The 17,959-nt window shown below is 40.8% G+C and overlaps 1 protein-coding gene across 1 annotated transcript in view; it reads left to right on the top strand.

Annotated features, from left to right (window-relative positions):
• The first annotated feature begins 772 nt into the window (after positions 1 to 772).
• Positions 773 to 17,959, top strand: part of chs1 (chitin synthase 1) — a 28,220-nt gene continuing 11,033 nt past the window's right edge. The window contains 10 exon segments of the mRNA XM_060915650.1: positions 773 to 819; positions 1,143 to 1,278; positions 6,820 to 7,005; positions 7,759 to 8,862; positions 8,943 to 9,031; positions 9,126 to 9,290; positions 9,377 to 9,524; positions 9,623 to 9,688; positions 9,792 to 10,026; positions 10,119 to 10,319. Coding sequence (XP_060771633.1) covers positions 773 to 819; positions 1,143 to 1,278; positions 6,820 to 7,005; positions 7,759 to 8,862; positions 8,943 to 9,031; positions 9,126 to 9,290; positions 9,377 to 9,524; positions 9,623 to 9,688; positions 9,792 to 10,026; positions 10,119 to 10,319 — 2,377 coding nt within the window.

Genomic DNA, 17,959 nt, shown 5'->3' with positions numbered 1-17,959 from the left:
TTTTTCTCCCCCAAATCAACACATTTTGAAATGAAACAGAATGATTAATGGCATCTTCATGAGGGACCAGTCCTGGGCCCCCCCTCATGCCTGGGCCCGGGACAAAATACCCGGTTGTCCCCCCCTGTCGACGGCCCTGGTCTTAGGTCCATATTATTTAATGTATTTTCCTATTCTGGCTCATTTGGTACACCATGATTCACCACCCACTATTGTTCCAATTTTCAAAAAATAAAAATAAAAACCATAAAATTTATAGTTCCACAGCAAGTGTTGTGATGTAATGCTATGTTTTAAATGTAACGTATACAAATATATGGGGTCTTTTTGCTTTCAAAATACTAATGGCTTTCAAAAATATTTTGTAATGATATCTCAGAGTTATAAAAGATTTACTCTAAATATTGATATGCATGCATTAAAGTAAGTTGGTATTTTAAAATATCTATATGCTCATTCTGCTTCTATATTGTATTCCTTTTAAATATGGTGATCATATCCTACTGTTCACTCAACAGTCCCTATTATATTTTACAAAATGGTTCATAATGTTACCAGTTGTTACTGGTCTTTGCCCTGTATATAAACAACAACTTCCTTGTTGAGGCAACAGACGGAATCTCTTCTCAGGTGATCCTTGTACCTGTTTATGGCCCAGTACATTGTAAATTAGACAGGGCTAAGAGTCGTCATAACTGGAGAAAAAAGACTGAAATAAACCAGTCTTTGGATTTGATTTCATTCCAGACTGTTCATGGAGTAGCAGAACAACATGGAGGAACTGAAGAATAGGGGCCAAAAGAGAGAGGGGAGGCACAGGTACTATTAAACAAACAACTCATATATCACATATTCTTTGACTAGTTGAGAATTAATATTTATCTTTGCCCTTAAGTCATTTAACTGGGTTAAGTGAATTTGTGAGTGTATTATTATTATTATTATTATTATTATTATACCCTTTATATGCCTTTATAAAAAAAAAACCTGTTTATAGTTAATTGTTAAACTGGTGTCCTTGATCAGCTTACTGTATAGAGAGTATGTGTATATTATTGTCACCCAGAAGAACGGTAAAATATGCAATATCCAATGCACATCTGAACATCTCAAAAATGAACAATACACTAATGTTTTTACAGGGACACATGGGATCCTTTTCAGTTAAATCCTGTTGGAGCCGAGAAAGAAAAGAAGCAAACATGGTTGATTCTACTGCAGCGCTTCATGGCAGTAGTTATAGGGCTCTTGGTCTTGACCAGTGCCGTCATCAGCAAGGTGAAATTTATCATTTAAACTTCCTCATTACTTACAGCACCTTCCGCAATAATTGGCACCCTTTCTAAAGATTAGTAAAAAGGGATGAGAAAAAATTCACCTTTAGTTGCTTCATCGCACACTGAAAAAATGAGAAAAATCCAACCTTTAATTGAAATAAATGTATTCAGAGAAAATCAAGTCCTTCATCAAGAAATAATTATTTTCAACAAAAACATGTGTGCCACTATTATTGGCACCTCTGGAAATTATAGTAAACACAATTTAACTGAAGTATGTTTCCCATTTAAATTGTAAATTTTTTAGTTGATTGGAGTGTGTAGGAACTTTTAAGCTGTAATTCATGACTTCCTGTTTAACTGGGGTGCAAATATGGGGTGACACAGAGGCCAAATTCCCTTAGTCATCCGTCAACACAGGAAAGATACGAGAAAACAGGGAGAAATGAGTTGACTTTCATAAGTCAGGCAATGGTAATAAAAAATAGCTACTTGTCTGAAAATGCCCATTTCTACTGTTAAGGTAATAATAAAAAAGCAGACACCAATTGGAACTGTTACAAACTTACCTGGAAGAGGACCCAAGTTTATTTTGCCTCCACATACAGTGAGGAGGATGGTAAAAGAGGCAAAAAAAAAATCCCCAAGGATCACTGTTGGTGAATTACAAGAAAAAGAAAAATCTCGGGGTTTCCAAGTCTCCAAAACCACCATCAGACTATAGTCATGTCAACAGATTATTTGGAAGGTTTGCCAGAAAAAAAGCCTTTTCTGTCAGTTAACCACAAACATAAGCACCTGAAGCTTGTGAAATGCAGTACAACTTTGACTGGAACTGTGTTCTATGGTCTGATGGAAGTAAAATGGAGCTTTTTGGCAATAAACACTCAAGGCAGGTTTGGCGTAAATAGAAGGATGGCTATAATGAAAAGAACTCGATCCTAACTATAAAATATGGTGGAAGTTTTGTGATGTTTCAAGACTGTTTTTCCTCCAAAGGCCCTGGAAACCTTGTTAGGGTACATGGCATCATGGACTCTATGAAATATCAGGACATTTTAAATCAGAATGAGACCGCCTCTGTCAGGAAACTAAAACTGGGTCCTTGGATCTTCCAGCAAGACAGTGATCTGAAGCACATGTCCAAATCAACACAGAAATGGTTCGCCGAGCACAGAATCAACTTTTTGCCATGGACAGTCCCCTGACATGAAGCTCACTGAAAACCTGTGGGGTGAGCTGAAGAGGAGAGAGCACAAGAGAAGGCCAAGGCCCCTGGATGATCTGGAGAAATTGTGTAAAGAGGAACGGTCTCAGGTGCCCTGCTCTGTATCTCCAACCTTATAAAATGTTATAGGAGAAGCCTCAGTGCTGCAAAGGGAGGTTGTACAAAGTATTAAATGCAGGGGTGCCAATAATAGTGGCACATGTGTTTTGGTTGAAAATAATTACTTCTTGATGAGGGATTTGTTTTTCTCTGAATAAATTTATTTCAATTAAAGGTTGGATTTCTAATTTATTCAGTGTGAGATGAAGCTACTTCACCAAAAGATGCATATATTTATTTTCTAAAACTTTTACTAATCTTTACATGGCGTGCAAATAATTGAGGAAGGCACTGATTGCATGAGTCATAAATAATTTATTGCATAGTTTTCAGAACTGCCTTCATAAAAACAGCCACACCTGTTTCTATGTCTTAAACCCAAGTATCTGATTTGATATGGAATGTTTGCTTTATCTACAGCAGTTTACAGGAAAAGTTATGATAGCACTGAACTATGGATACTTTGTACTCTATAATTTGTAGCTTACTGAATGTTCCTCAATGTTCCACTGATATCCTAGCAACGTGCAGATAGGATGAACTGGTTGTTTGATGACTTGGAAACTTTGCAATAAGGAAGTAAATTGTAAAGGGATCTTTAGGGATCATAAGGAAATGCAAATCCACCCAAAGTCATGTGAGGTAATTGAAGATAATACAAATCCTATTTCCAGAAAAGTTGAGATATTTTCCAAAATGCAATAAAAACAAAAACGCGATTTTTTTTTAATTCACGTGAACCTTTATTTAACTGAAAAAGGTACAAAGAAACGATTTTGAATAGTTTTACTGACCAACTTAGTTGTATTTTGTAAATATAAACAAAGTTAGAATTTGATCCCTGCAACACACTCAAAACAATTTGGGACAGAGGCATTATTATCACTGTGTTACATCACCTTTCCTTTTAAAATCACTTTTTAATTATATGAGATGTGAGGATACTTACTGTTGCAATTTTTCAACTGGAATTTTTGTCAATTCTTGCTTGATACAAGACTTCAGCTACTCAACAGTGTGTGGTCTCCATTGTCTGATTCTCCTCTCCATGATGTACTCAATAGGAGCATTGAGTACATTCTCAATAGGAGACAGATCTGGACTGGCAGCAGGCCAGTCAAGCATGTACACTCTGTGTCTACGAAGCCACACTGTTGTCACCCATGCAGAATGAGGCCTGGCATTGTCCTGCTAAAAAAAAAGCATGGACTTCCTGGGAAGAGATGTTGCCTTGAATATGTCTCTTTAAAATTCCAATATATTATATTATATTAGATTAGATTAGATTAGATTAGATTAGATTAGATTAGATTAGATTAGATTAGATTAGATAAAACTTTATTGATCCCTTTGGGCAGGTTCCCTCAGGGAAATTAAGATTCCAGTAGCATCATTACAGATAAACAGAGAAAATAAATAGAGAAAACTTCTAGATAAATTAAAATAAATTATTTACATATACAAATATAAAAAGAATAAGATATGGGGAAGGGGGGAAGGAGGGAAAAAAGGGGGTGGCGGCAGGAGAGATATTGCACTTTATATTGCACATTGTCCAGTATTGCTTATTGTTAGGCTAGGCTACTGCTTCTTCCCATCCTCTGTCCTCCTGTTACCCCCTCCTCCCCCCCAGAGAGGAGTTGTACAGTCTGATGGCGTGAGGGACAAAGGAGTTTTTGAGTCTGTTTGTCCTGCACTTGGGAAGGAGCATTCTGTCACTGAACAGGCTCCTCTGGTTGCTGATGACGGTGTGCATAGGGTGACTGGCATCGTCCATGATGTTCAATAGTTTGTCCATAGACCTCTTCTCCACCATCGTCACCAGAGAGTCCAGCTTCATGCCGACCACAGAGCCAGCCTGCCTGATCAGTTTGTCCGGCCTGGATGTGTCCTTCTTGGATGTGCTGCCCCCCCAGCACACCACGATGTAAAACAGGACACTGGCGACCACAGACTGATAGAACATCCACAGGAGTTTCCTGCAGATGTTAAAGGACCGCAGCCTCCTAAGGAAGTATAGCCTACTCTGTCCCTTCCTGTATAAGTGTTTGGTGTTGCAAGTCCAGATATATGCCTCTGTATCAATGGTACCTTCACACACATGCAACTCACCTGTGTCGGGGGAACTGATGCACCCTCATTCCATCATAGATGCTGGATTTTGCACTTTTCTCTGATAACAAACTGGACAGTCATTTTCACCTTGGGAATGGAGAACTTGGCATCCGGTTTTCCTTAAACAAGCTGAAATGTGGACTCGTCTGACCACAACACATGTTTCTACTGTGTTTCTGTCCATCTGAGATGAGTTTGGGCACAGAGAAATTGGCAGCTTTTCTGTGTAGAATTGATGAATGGCTTCTTCCTTGTGTAATATAGTTTCAGGTTGCATTTCTGGATGCATTGGCAGATTGTATTGACAATGGTTTACGAAGTGCTCCCAAGACCATGGGGCTATATTTGTCACATTAGCATGGTAGTTTCTCAGGCAGTGCCACCTGAGCGCTTGAAGGTCACACACATTCAACAGTGGTTTCTGACCTTGCCCTTTACACACTGAGATGTCTCTGAATTCCCTGAATCTTTTCATAATATGATGTACTGTAGATTTTGAACGACCTAAAATCTTGCATTGAATGATGTTCTTTTTGAATTGAATAACAACTCTCTCAAGGGCGGCACGGTGGTGTAGTGGTTAGCGCTGTTGCCTCACAGCAAGAAGGTCCTGGGTTCGAGCCCCGGGGCCGGCGAGGGCCTTTCTGTGTGGAGTTTGCATGTTCTCCCCGTGTCCGCGTGGGTTTCCTCTGGGTGCTCCGGTTTCCCCCACAGTCCAAAGACATGCAAGTTAGGTTAACTGGTGACTCTAAATTGACTGTAGGTGTGAATGTGAGTGTGAATGGTTGTTTGTGTCTATGTGTCAGCCCTGTGATGACCTGGCGACTTGTCCAGGGTGTACCCCGCCTTTCGCCCGTAGTCAGCTGAGATAGGCTCCAGCTTGCCTGCGACCCTGTAGAAGGATAAAGCGGATAGAGATAATGAGATGAGATGAACAACTCTCTCACAAATTTTGGCACAAAGGAGTGAGCCATGACCCATTCTTGCTTGCAAAGACTGAACCTTTGGTGCTGCTCCTTTTATACCCAATCATGTTCCCAATTAACCTGCTTATTGTGGAATCTTCCAAAATGGTGTTACTTGAATAAATTTTGGAAAATAGCCCACCTTTTCTGGAAATGAGGTTAGTACCTTTAAAGGAAAAACAATCCATGCTGAATGATTTGCATGTTAATAAAAAAAAACATGATCCACAATTGGGCGGTGTAGTGGTTAGTGCTGTCACCTCACAGCAAGAAGGTCCAGGTTCGAGCCCCGTGGCCGGCGAGGGCCTTTCTGTGTGGAGTTTGCATGTTGTCTGCATGGGTTTCCTCTGGGTACTCCGGTTTCCCCCACAGTCCAAAGACATGCAGGTTAGGTTAACTGGTGATTCTAAATTCACCAGTTGTAGGTGTGAATGTGAGTGTGAATGGTTGTCTGTGTCTATGTGTCAGCCCTGTGATGACCTGGCGACTTGTCCAGGGTGAACCCCGCCTTTTGCCCGTAGTCAGCTGGGATAGGCTCCAGCTTGCCTGTGACCCTGTAGAACAGGATAAAGCAGCTAGAGATAATGAGATGAGATGAGATGATCCACAATTGAGTCGAAAATGTATTTGCAATGAAATTCGAAGTTGACTCTTCAAATTCTGACTTTTCACATTTAATCTTCTTTCCTCAACATATTTGTCTAGTTTTATTATACACTGTCCTATATTACCCAAAATGGCGTTTGACTACCTGCTCATATTGGTGCCAGTGGAATGTTGCCTTGTTTCATCTCTGAATAAAGAGAGTGATGCATCAGCACTTTAGTTCTTTAGTCTATCCAGGTCTCTCATCTCCTCAACTGTACACTGTGCTCAAACAGATATGGTTTTAAAGAAAAACCTGTTACCAATTACATGCCAGATTTTTTTTCTCCTATTAAACACCCAGTGACATTGGAGTGGCAGACAACTGCTAAATTCTCATGGGGAAAAAAAATTCACCATCAACCAACAAATTAGCACCAGAATCACAACATAAATTTATTTAAAGGCTTTCAGGCTGGCGTTTTCTTTTAGTGCTGTTTTTTTTTCTGCTAAAGAAGCTGTTTAAATAATATGACAAATTATATTGCAGGGTTCTCTCCTAACGTTGGTCACACTTTCCAGTTTCCGATCCCTGAGAACTCCTACAGATAGGCAATTCTACATGCTACTGCTGATGTGTACCCTGGTAACACCCAACCTGTTGGTTTTCCTCAAGTGTCTGTGGAAATCTGCCTTCAAAAGCTTTGCTCGACCCACAATGAAAATCCTGGGTATTGTAAGTTGATATCATGCAAATACAGTAAAGAAATAATACACTAATTGGTGACATTTTCATGGTATTCTCAACTTTATTTATTTGTGATAGATATGTAAGCATATCCCTAGACCAGGATTATTCAACTAAGATTTGTCAAGGTTCAGTTACATAAATGTCTTTGCTTACAAAGATCTGGATAAGCAACAAACAAAACTTATGTTTATGGCTATAAATAAGACACTTCAAAGTGGTGGTGTTTTGTTTCACAGTGGAGCTTCATGTTACCAATTTTGACAAATGCAATGAGCAGATGCGTTATTGTTTTTGATTTGAATTGGGGAGAGTAAGCATGTACTTCTCTGTCCATTTTTTAAATGTTCTATTTTGGCAGATTTTATTTTTTAAACATGTTTAACAGAGGCTCATAACAGGGTACCTGCGACATAAATGGTTAATGTGGACTGCAGTCAACCAGTTGATGACCCCTACCCTACCGTAGACAATATATCCATATGCATCTGCTTTTTTAAGTGCATATAGAAGTCTACATGAACTTAGATTAGATTAGATTAGATTAGATAGAACTTTATTGATATTGATTGATTTAGGATCCATAATTCCCAATGCTTTAGTGACCTGTACACCCTTCCTCTTAAAAATATACTAATTGTCTTCTGTGGCAAATTAAATGTGTCTCCAGAAACAGTATACAACTACACACCACAACCCTTTCATGGACTTTTGTAAAGTGTTTGTTATGTCTTATTGCAGATTTCAGTGATTGAGATCCTGGTGGCATTGGGGACCTCCATCTTGGTTCTGATTGTGATGCCTCAGTTTGATGTGCTCACTAACCTTTTCATATCTGGAGGAGTCTGCATTTGCACTGCCATCCTTCATGCATCCTTTCGTCTTCAGCGTGAACAGTGGATGATCATCTTTCCTATTTGCTCCATTTTTCTAGTGTTCACCGGTTATGGCCTCCTGGTTACTGATTACTTTGTGCGAATAAGTTCTTTTGTCTCAGACCAGAAGACAGATTGTTACTATTATGTTGGCCTTGCTATATTTGCTTCTCTGCTTGTCTCTCTTAATTGGTGGGAGAATTCTCTACAGGCCAGCAATAAATTCCAGGATATGCTAGCTGAGTTGGATGGCTTCAGAGATTCTGTCTTTATGTTCACTAGTCTCATGAGGATTGCTGTCACTGTCGGGGTGTACCTCCTCTATTATGGCCTAATAGTTAAGACCATCACCTGGAATGCTTTCACAGAAATTACAAAACATACCCTTCAGATAGGCCTTGGGCTGTTTTTCCTTCAAGCCTTCTGTTCTGCTGCCTGCCACTGGTTTGGGGTTGTGGCCTGCAAGGTCCATGCTGTGAGGGTGAGCTTTGCCATGCCAGTCTCAATGACAGGCCCTGTTACACTAATTGTAGCCGTAATACTTTTCCTAACTCAAGCAGACACCTTGAATGTGGCATCAGAGACTTCATACTCCTTTGTAAAGACAGAAAATTACACACCAATTGACAACCCTTTTCGGGACTTTTGCCAAGGTCTTGTGAAACTGAAAGACTTGAACGGCACGTCAATGATCCTCTTGGAACTCACCAACAGTATCTGCAGAACAACACTGAATGCTCATTATGCAATTTGGCCTTTCTCCATGCTTGTGCTTGAGGGGATGTGCATGTGGCTCGGGTTTATTACATGCACGTATTATGTTTGGAGCATGAAGGTGCCACGTATTGAACGGACAGCCCAGCTCTTTGTGCGACGGCTGTATGAATCTGCTTTCATTGATCAATCTCTACTACTGAACACCAAAATGAAAGTGAAGAACCCAGAAAGGTAATATGATTAAATTGACTTTGTTTTTAATGCCAAATGTCATTTTAATGTCCACTAAGAATGTGTTTTACATTTTTAAAATATATTTATTTCAGCTTTGAGGAAATAGAGCACTGTGTCATATATCTCTGTGCAACAATGTGGCATGAAACATATGATGAGATGCTTAAGATCCTTACCTCAATGTTCAGGTAAAATTTATGTTTTGTTTTGTTTTGTTTTGTTTATATAAGAAACGTTGGTCTATTTTTAAGTGTAGCTCATGCCAATTTGTCATGGTTTTAGACTGGACAGGTATAGAGGTGATCCAAAGGAAGAGCACAAGGATGTCTTTGACTTTGAATGCCATATTTATGTTGATGATGCCTTCATGAGAGAGAAAGACTCTGAGGAAAAGCTTATCAATTCATATGTGGATGATCTAATAAATGTGGTCATGGAAGTATACAGGTAACAATAATTTTAAATAACGATACTGTTTGTGATTTATCAAATGCCTATTGCATAATTATAAGTTTAACTACTATGCTGTTCAGAGTATTCACCAACAAAGAGCCAGATGAAGTCTCTATCATCGAAACTCCTTATGGTGGCCGGATTGCATTTGTGCTACCAGAGGGAAATATGCTATATGTCCATCTCAAGGACAAAAAGCTAATACGAAACAAAAAGAGATGGTCACAGGTGAGATAGAAAAAAATGAAACTAAGATGTGTTTTAGAATTATAATCATAAGGGGAAACCTTTGCCATGTCAGATATTTTAATTATTTTTCTTTGCAGATAATGTACATGTATTATCTCCTGGGTTGGAAAGGTTACATCGTGAAAAATCCCCAAAAAATCACTGTAAGTCTTTTTTGAAAGCCAAATGCTAGTGTTTAGATATTAATTATATGCAAAGCAAATGAAGTCATTGTTTATTTGGACTTTTATTTATGTTTGCTAACAGAGACAGAACAACGTATGTCGTGCAAGTCTCATATCACTGGATGGAGAGGCTTACCTCTTACCAAACTTTGACAACGATAGTAAAAGGAAATACATATCTGATGACAACACGTATATCTTGGCTTTGGATGGAGACACGGATTTCCACCCCGCTGCTTTGATTTTACTGGTTGATCGTCTTCGAATGTATGCTAATGTAGGTGCTGCTTGTGGAAGGATTCATCCAACTGGCATGGGTAAGTACTTTGTTTTTTCAACAAAATGTGTCTCCTTCCAATTCAAAGTGCGTCTACTTCAGGTACTAATAAAAGCTCACATTTGATTGCAGGGCCAATGGTGTGGTATCAGAAGTTTGAGTATGCTGTGGGTCACTGGCTACAGAAAACAGCAGAGCATGTGTTTGGGTGTGTGCTTTGCAGCCCTGGGTGCTTCAGCCTGTTCAGAGGGTCAGCTCTAATGGATGACAATGTGCTGAAGCGATACACCACCAAGGCGACCAGAGCTTCTGAGTATGTCCAGTACGACCAAGGTAAGCAAACATACTCAGGGATTGATGAGTTAAACCTGAATAGAGCCCTGAGTGAGCCACCACAAAACTCATCCACAGAGTTCTCAAAGTCTGTCTCTATAACATGCTCTGACTCAACAGCCAGCAGTGACAACACAATGAGTCTTCTTTAATGCATTTTAGTTTAGAGTTCATTTTTAATCTGACCTGCAGTGCGGGCGGCACGGTGGTGTAGTGGTTAGCGCTGTCGCCTCACATCAAGAAGGTCCGGGTTCGAGCCCTGTGGCCGGCGAGGGCCTTTCTGTGTGGAGTTTGCATGTTCTCCCCGTGTCCGTGTGGGTTTCCTCCGGGTGCTCCGGTTTCCCCCACAGTCCAAAGACATGCAGGTTAGGTTAACTGGTGACTCTAAATTGACCGTAGGTGTGAATGTGAGTGTGAATGGTTGTCTGTGTCTATGTGTCAGCCCTGTGATGACCTGGCGACTTGTCCAGGGTGTACCCCGCCTTTCGCCCGTAGTCAGCTGGGATAGGCTCCAGCTTGCCTGCGACCCTGTAGAACAGGATAAAGCGGCTAGAGATAATGAGATGAGATGAGACCTGCAGTGCCTTGTAAAAGTATTCATCCCCCTTAGTGTTTGTCCTGTTTTGTCACATTACATGATGGTATTAAAATGGATTTTTGGGAGGTTAGCAGCATTTGATTTACACAACATGCCTACCACTTTAAAGGTGCACATTGTTTTTGTATTGTGACACAAACAATGATTAAAATGAAAAAACAGAAATCTGGAGTGTGCATAGGTATTCACCCCCCTCAAAGTCAATACTTTGTAGAGCCACCTTTTGTTACAATGACAGCTGTAAGTCTCTTTGGGTTTGTCTCTATTAGCTTAGCACATCTAGCCACTGGGATTTTTTGCCCATTCCTCAAGGCAAAACTGCTCCAACTCCTTCAAGTTACATGGGTTGCGTTGGTGTACAGCAATCTTCAAGTTATGACACAGAATCTCAATTGGATTGAGGTCTGGGCTTTGATTAGGCCATTCCAAGATATTTAAATGTTTCCCTTTAAACCACTCCAGTGTAGCTTTAGCAGTATGTTTAGGGTCTACGTCCTGCTGGACCATGAACCTTCATCCCAGTCTGAAACCTCTGGCTGACTCAAACAGGTTTTCCTCCAGAATTGCCCTGCATTTAGTGCCATCCATCTTTCCTTCAGTCCTGACCAGCTTTCCTGTCCCTGCAGAAGAAAAATATCCCCACAGCATGATGCTGCCACCACCATGCTTCATTGTAGAGATGGTGTTCTCAGGGTGTTGGGCTTACGCCACACATGACATTTCCCATGATGGCCAAAAAGTTCAATTTTTGTCTAATTTGACCAGAGAATCTTCTTCCATGTGTTTGGGGAGTCTGCCACATGCTGTTGGGCAAACTCAAAACGTGTTTTCTTAAGCAATGGCTTTTTTCTGGCCACTCTTCCATAAGCCCTGCTCTGTGGAGTGTATGGCTTAAAGTGGTCCTATGGATAGATACTCCCATCTCCGCTGTGGATCTTTGCAGCTCCTTCAGCGTTATCTTTGGTGTCTTTGTTGCATCTCTGATTAATGCCCTCCTTGCCTGGTTTGTGAGTTTTAGTGGGTGGCCTTCTCTTGTCAGGTTTGTAGTGGTGCCATGTTCTTTCCATTTTGCTATAATGGATTTAATGGTGCTCTGTGGGATATTCAAAGTTTGGAATATTTTTTATAACCCAACCCTGATCTATACTTCTCCACAATTTTGTCTCTGTCCTGTTTGGAGTGCTCCTTGGTTCTCATGTTGCTTGCTTAGTAGTGTTGCAGAGTCAGGGTCCTTCCAGAACAGGTTGATTTATACAGACATCACGTGACAGATCATGTGAAATTTGATTGCACACAGGTGGAGCTTAAAGGGCACATCACGGGTAAATTCAGGAGCAAGATCAATGTAATTCTCCTATTTTATATTAAACTTTGGTCAAATATCTGTAACATTCTGCATTCTCTGCAATTTTTTTACCCTGCGCAATACCAGAAAAATTCAGTTGAAATCAAGCCATTTGAGGTGAATTGGTCTGCCTCTGAAAAAAACTTGTCATTTGAATTTCCCAGCAAACGTTGATTTTCGTGAAGTCACGTGTGGGACACCTCCCTCTGAATCCTACGTCAGCGCTGGTTTGTTTAAGAGAAAATGACCTGATGGTTTTCTGCAAATTTCTTCAACGTTATCGCGTAATTATTAAAATGGTTAACAGATGTATCGTAGGAGGGTGTAGCAACACCAATCTTGATGGGATTAGTACTCATCGTTTTCCAAAAGACCGGACAATGAGAAAAAAATGGGAGCACTTGGTCTACACAGGCTGTGCACTGAAACCGTGCAAAGCTTGCACAGCCTGCTGGTGCTTCCGCAGGTAACATCACGAATCTGGCTCCAGACTCCCTTGGGATTTTTCCGGACGCGTTTTGTTATTTTATTTTTTTCTGCTGTAGACAGATGGCCTTGTGCAAAATTACCCTTCTGGATGAGTGTGTAAAGGGACATACTTTCATATAAAAAACCCTGAAATTGGTCCAGAATATGCACTTTAATCAACTAATTCTGTGAATTATGAAGTGAATTGGTTGGACCAGCTCTTATTTAGGGATTTCATATGAAAGGGGGTGAATACCTATACACACTCCAGATTTCTGTTTTTTCATTGTAATTATTGTTTGTGTCACAATAAAAATAACAATGTGTACCTTTAAAGTGGTAGGCACATTGTGTAAATCAAATGGTGCTAATCCCCCCAAAATCCATTTTAATTCCAGCTTGTAATTCAACAAAACAGGACAAACACCAAGGGGGATGAATACTTTTGCAAGGCACTGTATGTGGGAAAATGTTCTCTGTCTTCTCATTCTTTTTTTAAGTTGTCTTTTCATTGGCACACTTAGTGTAGCTTTACAGGTATCCATGATTTATTCATCCACTTTATTGCTCTATTTTAAAAAGGGTTAGGATTAGTGATGCATCGGTGTCAGTTTATCTGGTAGTAGCATGATAATGTGCTCCTTTATTCATACTTGGAAAAGATTACCCCAATTCCAAAAAAAGTTGGGATGCTGTGTAAAACATAAATAAAAACAGAATGCGATAATTTGCAAATCATGGAAACCTTATATTTCATTGAAAATAGAACAACGTATCAAATATTGAAACTGAGAAAACTTATTGTTTTTTGAAAAATATATGCTCATTTTGAATTTGATGCCAATAACACATGTTAAAACAGAGAGGACAGGGGCATGTTTACCACTGTGTTGCATCAGCTCTACTTTTAAGAACAACCTTAGATTAGATAAAAGGGATCAATAAAGTTTTATCTAATCTAATCTAATCTAATCTAATCTAATCTAATCTAATCTAATCTAATCTAATCTAATCTGTAAAGTTTTGGATCTGAGGAGACCAATTGCTGTAGTTTTGAAAGTGAAATGTTCCATTCTTGCCTGATATACAATTTCAGTTGCACAACAGTTTGGGGTCTCCTTTGTTGTAGTTTGAGCTTCATAATGCACCAAATGTTTTCAATTTGAGACAAGTCTGGACTGCAGGCAGGCCAGTTTAGCACCCAGACTCTTTTACTATGGAGCTATGCAGTTGTAATATGTGCAGCATGTGGTTTGGCATTGTCATGTTGAAATAAGCAAGGCCTTCCCCGGATGGCATTATGTTGCTCCACAACCTGTATATATCATTCAGCATTAATGATGACTTCTCAAATGTGCAAGCTACCCATGCGCTGTGCACTACTGCACCCCGATACTATCATAGATGCTGGCATTTGAACTGTGCACTGATAACAAGCCATATGTTCCATCTACTTCTCTTTAGCCTGGAGAACATGGTGTCCATGATCTCCAAAAAGAATTTCAAATTTCCATTCATCAGACTACAGGACAGTTTTTCAGTTCACCTCAGTCCATCATAAATTATGAGCTCAGGCCCTGAGAAGGCAGTGATCTCATCTCATCTCTCATCTCATTATCTCTAGCCGCTTTATCCTGTTCTACAGGGTCGCAGGGAAGCTGGAGCCTATCCCAGCTGACTATGGACGAAAGGCGGGGTACACCCTGGACAAGTCGCCAGGTCATCACAGGGCTGACACATAGACACAGACAACCATTCACACCTACGGTCAATTTAGAGTCACCAGTTAACCTAACCTGCATGTCTTTGGACTGTGGGGGAAACCAGAGCACCCGGAGGAAACCCACGCGGACACGGGGAGAACATGCAAACTCCACACAGAAAGGCCCTCGCCAGCCATGGGGCTCAAACCCGGACCTTCTTGCTGTGAGGCGACAGTGCTAACCACTACACCACTGTGCCGGAAGGCAGTGATGTTTCTGGATATTGTTTATATATGGCTTTAACTTGCATTTGTGGATGCGGTAATGAACTGTGTTCACAGACAATGGTTTTTGGAAGTGTTGCTGAGCCCATGCAGCAATTTCCACTACAAAATTGTGTCTGCTTTTGAATGCAGTGTCACATGCAGACCTGAAGATTACAAGCATCCAGTATTGGTTTTTGTCGATAGAATTCTCTGGACTCTCTGAATCTTTTAATTATATTATGTACTGTAGTTAATGTGATCCCCAAATCAGAAATTAATTGTTGCAGTTTTGCAATTGGAATTTTTGGCCATTCTTGTTTGATACCAGACTACAGCTGCTCTGTAGACTGTGGTCGCTGTTGTCTGGTTCTCTTGTTCATGATGTGCCATACATTCTCAATAGGAGACAGATCTGGACTGGCAACAGGCCAGTCAAGTACATGCCCTCTGTGTCTATGAAGCTCCGCTGTTGTAACCCATGCAGAATGAGGCCTGGCATTGTCCTGCTGAAATAAGCATGGACTTCCTGGGAAGAGATGTTGCCTTGATGAATATGTCTCTTTAAAATTCTAGTACTGTATATGGCTCTGCATCAATGGTACCTTCACACACACCCGCGCACACACACACACACCTCACCCATGCCATGGGCACTGATGCACCCCCATACCATCATAGATGCTGGCTTTTGCACCTTCCTCTAATAACAAACTGGATGATCATGTTTACCTTTGGCACTGAGAACTCAATGTCTGTTTTTTTCTGAAAACAAGCTGAAGAGGAACAACAACAACTTTATTCATCACATACTTGTGAAATTCGTCTCTTCATTTAACCCATCTGAAGCAGTAAACACACACATGAGACCAATGAGCACACACACACATACCCAGACCAGTGGGCAACCATGCTAACAGTGCCCGGGGAGCAGTTGGGAGTTAGGTGTCTTGCTCAAGGGCACCTCAGCCCAAGGCCGTCCCATATTAACCTAACTGCATGTCTTTGAACTGTGGGGGAAACCAGAGCACCTGGAGGAAACCCACACAGACAACATGCAAACTCCACACAGAAAGGCCCCCACTGGCCTCTGGGCTCGAACCCAGAACCTTCTTGCTGTGAGATGACCGTGCTAACCACTTACATCACCATGCTGCCCATGGTAGTGTAAGTCTTTTATGTCGCAGCATTGATGAATGGCTTTCTCCTTGCATAATACAGTTTCATGTTGCATTTCTGGATGCAGCAGCAGATGGTGTAAAGTGGCAACGTTTTTTCAAAGTACTCCTGAGACCATGTGGCTATATTTGTCACATTAGCATGATGGTTTCTCAGGCAGTGCCACCTGAGCACTTGAAGGTCACACACATTCAACAGTGGTTTCTGACCTTGCCCTTTACACACTGAGATGTCTCTGAATTCCCTGAATCTTTTCACAGTATCATGTACTGTAGATTTTGAAAGACCTAAAATCTTACATTGAGAAATGTTCTTTTTGAATTGACTAACAACTCTCTCACGAATTTTGGCACAAAGGAGTGAGCCATGACCAATCCTTGCTTGCAAAGACTGAGCCTTTGGTGCTGCTCCTTTTATATCCAATCATGTTCCCAATTAAGTCAAGTCAAGTCAAGTCAACTTTATTGTCAAATATGCTATACATGCTCGACATACAGCACAGATGAAATATCAGTCCTCTCTGACCCACGGTGCAAACAGGCAATGCAATAAATAAAATAGAATAATTGAAAAAAAAAACAATATAAACAGTATAAACACTCTAGATAGGAACTAGACATAGACTAAACACTCAAACAATATAAACAGTATAAATAAACAGTATAAACACTAGATAAGAACAAGACATAGCCTAAACACTCAGACAATATAAACAGTGTAAACACTAGATAAGAACTACACACAGACTAAACACTCAAACAGACAATACAAACAGTATAAACACTCTAGATATGAACTAGACGTAGACTAAACACACACACACACACACACACACACACACACACACACACACACACACACACACACACACAAATTAGTTCAAATAACCAAACATTCAAGGGCACTTGAGGTATAGCAGGTAAACCTGAAATAAGCAGTATAAACAAACTAGTAGCTGTTAAGATGAGGTAGTGCGGAATAGTGCAAATGAGCGAGGTAAAGTGAGATGTGCAGTCCCTGAGTTCAGTGTGTTAATGAACAATGAGATGTATATGTGTGTGTGTGTGTGTGTGTGTGTGTGTGTGTGTGTGTGTGTGTGTGTGTTGGGGGGGGAACTGTGAGGATGACATGTCAGATGCTGAAGGGGGGTGTGCGAGCAGAATCTGTGGCAGTGGGCAGAGGGGGGAGGAGGGGCAGAACAGGGAGGGAGTTGAGCCTCCTGACTGCCTGGTGAAAGAAACTGTTCTTGAGCCTGCTGGTTTTGGCCCGGAGATTCCGCAGTCTCCTCCCCGATGGCAGCAGGCTGAAGAGGTTGTGAGATGGGTGGGTGGGGTCACCTGCAATCCTGATGGCTTTGCGGGTGAGGCGGGAGTTATAGATATCCATTAGAGAAGGGAGAGAGACACCAATGATCCTCTCAGCTGCTCTCACGATGCGCTGCAGAGACTTGCAGCAGGACACAGTGCAGGCACCGTACCACACGGTGATGCAGCTGGTCAGGATGTTCTCGATGGTGCCTCTGTAGAAAGTGTGTATGATGGGGGCTGGGGCTCTTGCTGTCTCCACTGCAGCACCATCAATAGATAGTGGAGCATACTGGGTGTGCTCTCTCCTGAAGTCCACAACAATCTCCTTCGTCTTCTCCATGTTCAGACGGAGATTGTTGTCCTTGCACCACATGGCCAAGCGGCTCACCTCACTCCTGTAGATTGTCTCATCGCCATTGTTGATGAGACCCACCACAGTCGTGTCATCTGCAAACTTAATTAACCTGCTTATTGTGAAATCTTCCAAAATGGTGTTACTTGAATATCCTATAGACTTTTCAATCTTATTTTGCCTCTGTCCTTACTTTTTTTGAGTGTGTTTGAGGCATCAAATTCTAACTTCGTTTATGTTTACAAAATACAATTAAGTTGATCAGTAAAACCATTGAAAATCTTTTCTTTGTACTTTTGTCAGTTAAACAAAGCTTCACGTGAATTAACAAATCACAGATTTAATATTTTTTTTAGCCATATAATATTAGATCATTTTCCTCAATAGATAAATGACCAATTATAATATTTTTGTCTCATTTGTTT

The sequence above is a fragment of the Neoarius graeffei genome, chromosome 3, assembly GCF_027579695.1.
Source record: "Neoarius graeffei isolate fNeoGra1 chromosome 3, fNeoGra1.pri, whole genome shotgun sequence".
Taxonomy (NCBI): domain Eukaryota; kingdom Metazoa; phylum Chordata; class Actinopteri; order Siluriformes; family Ariidae; genus Neoarius; species Neoarius graeffei.
The sequence above is the reverse complement of the archived record's forward strand: the minus strand, read 5'-3'. Positions and strand labels throughout refer to the sequence as shown.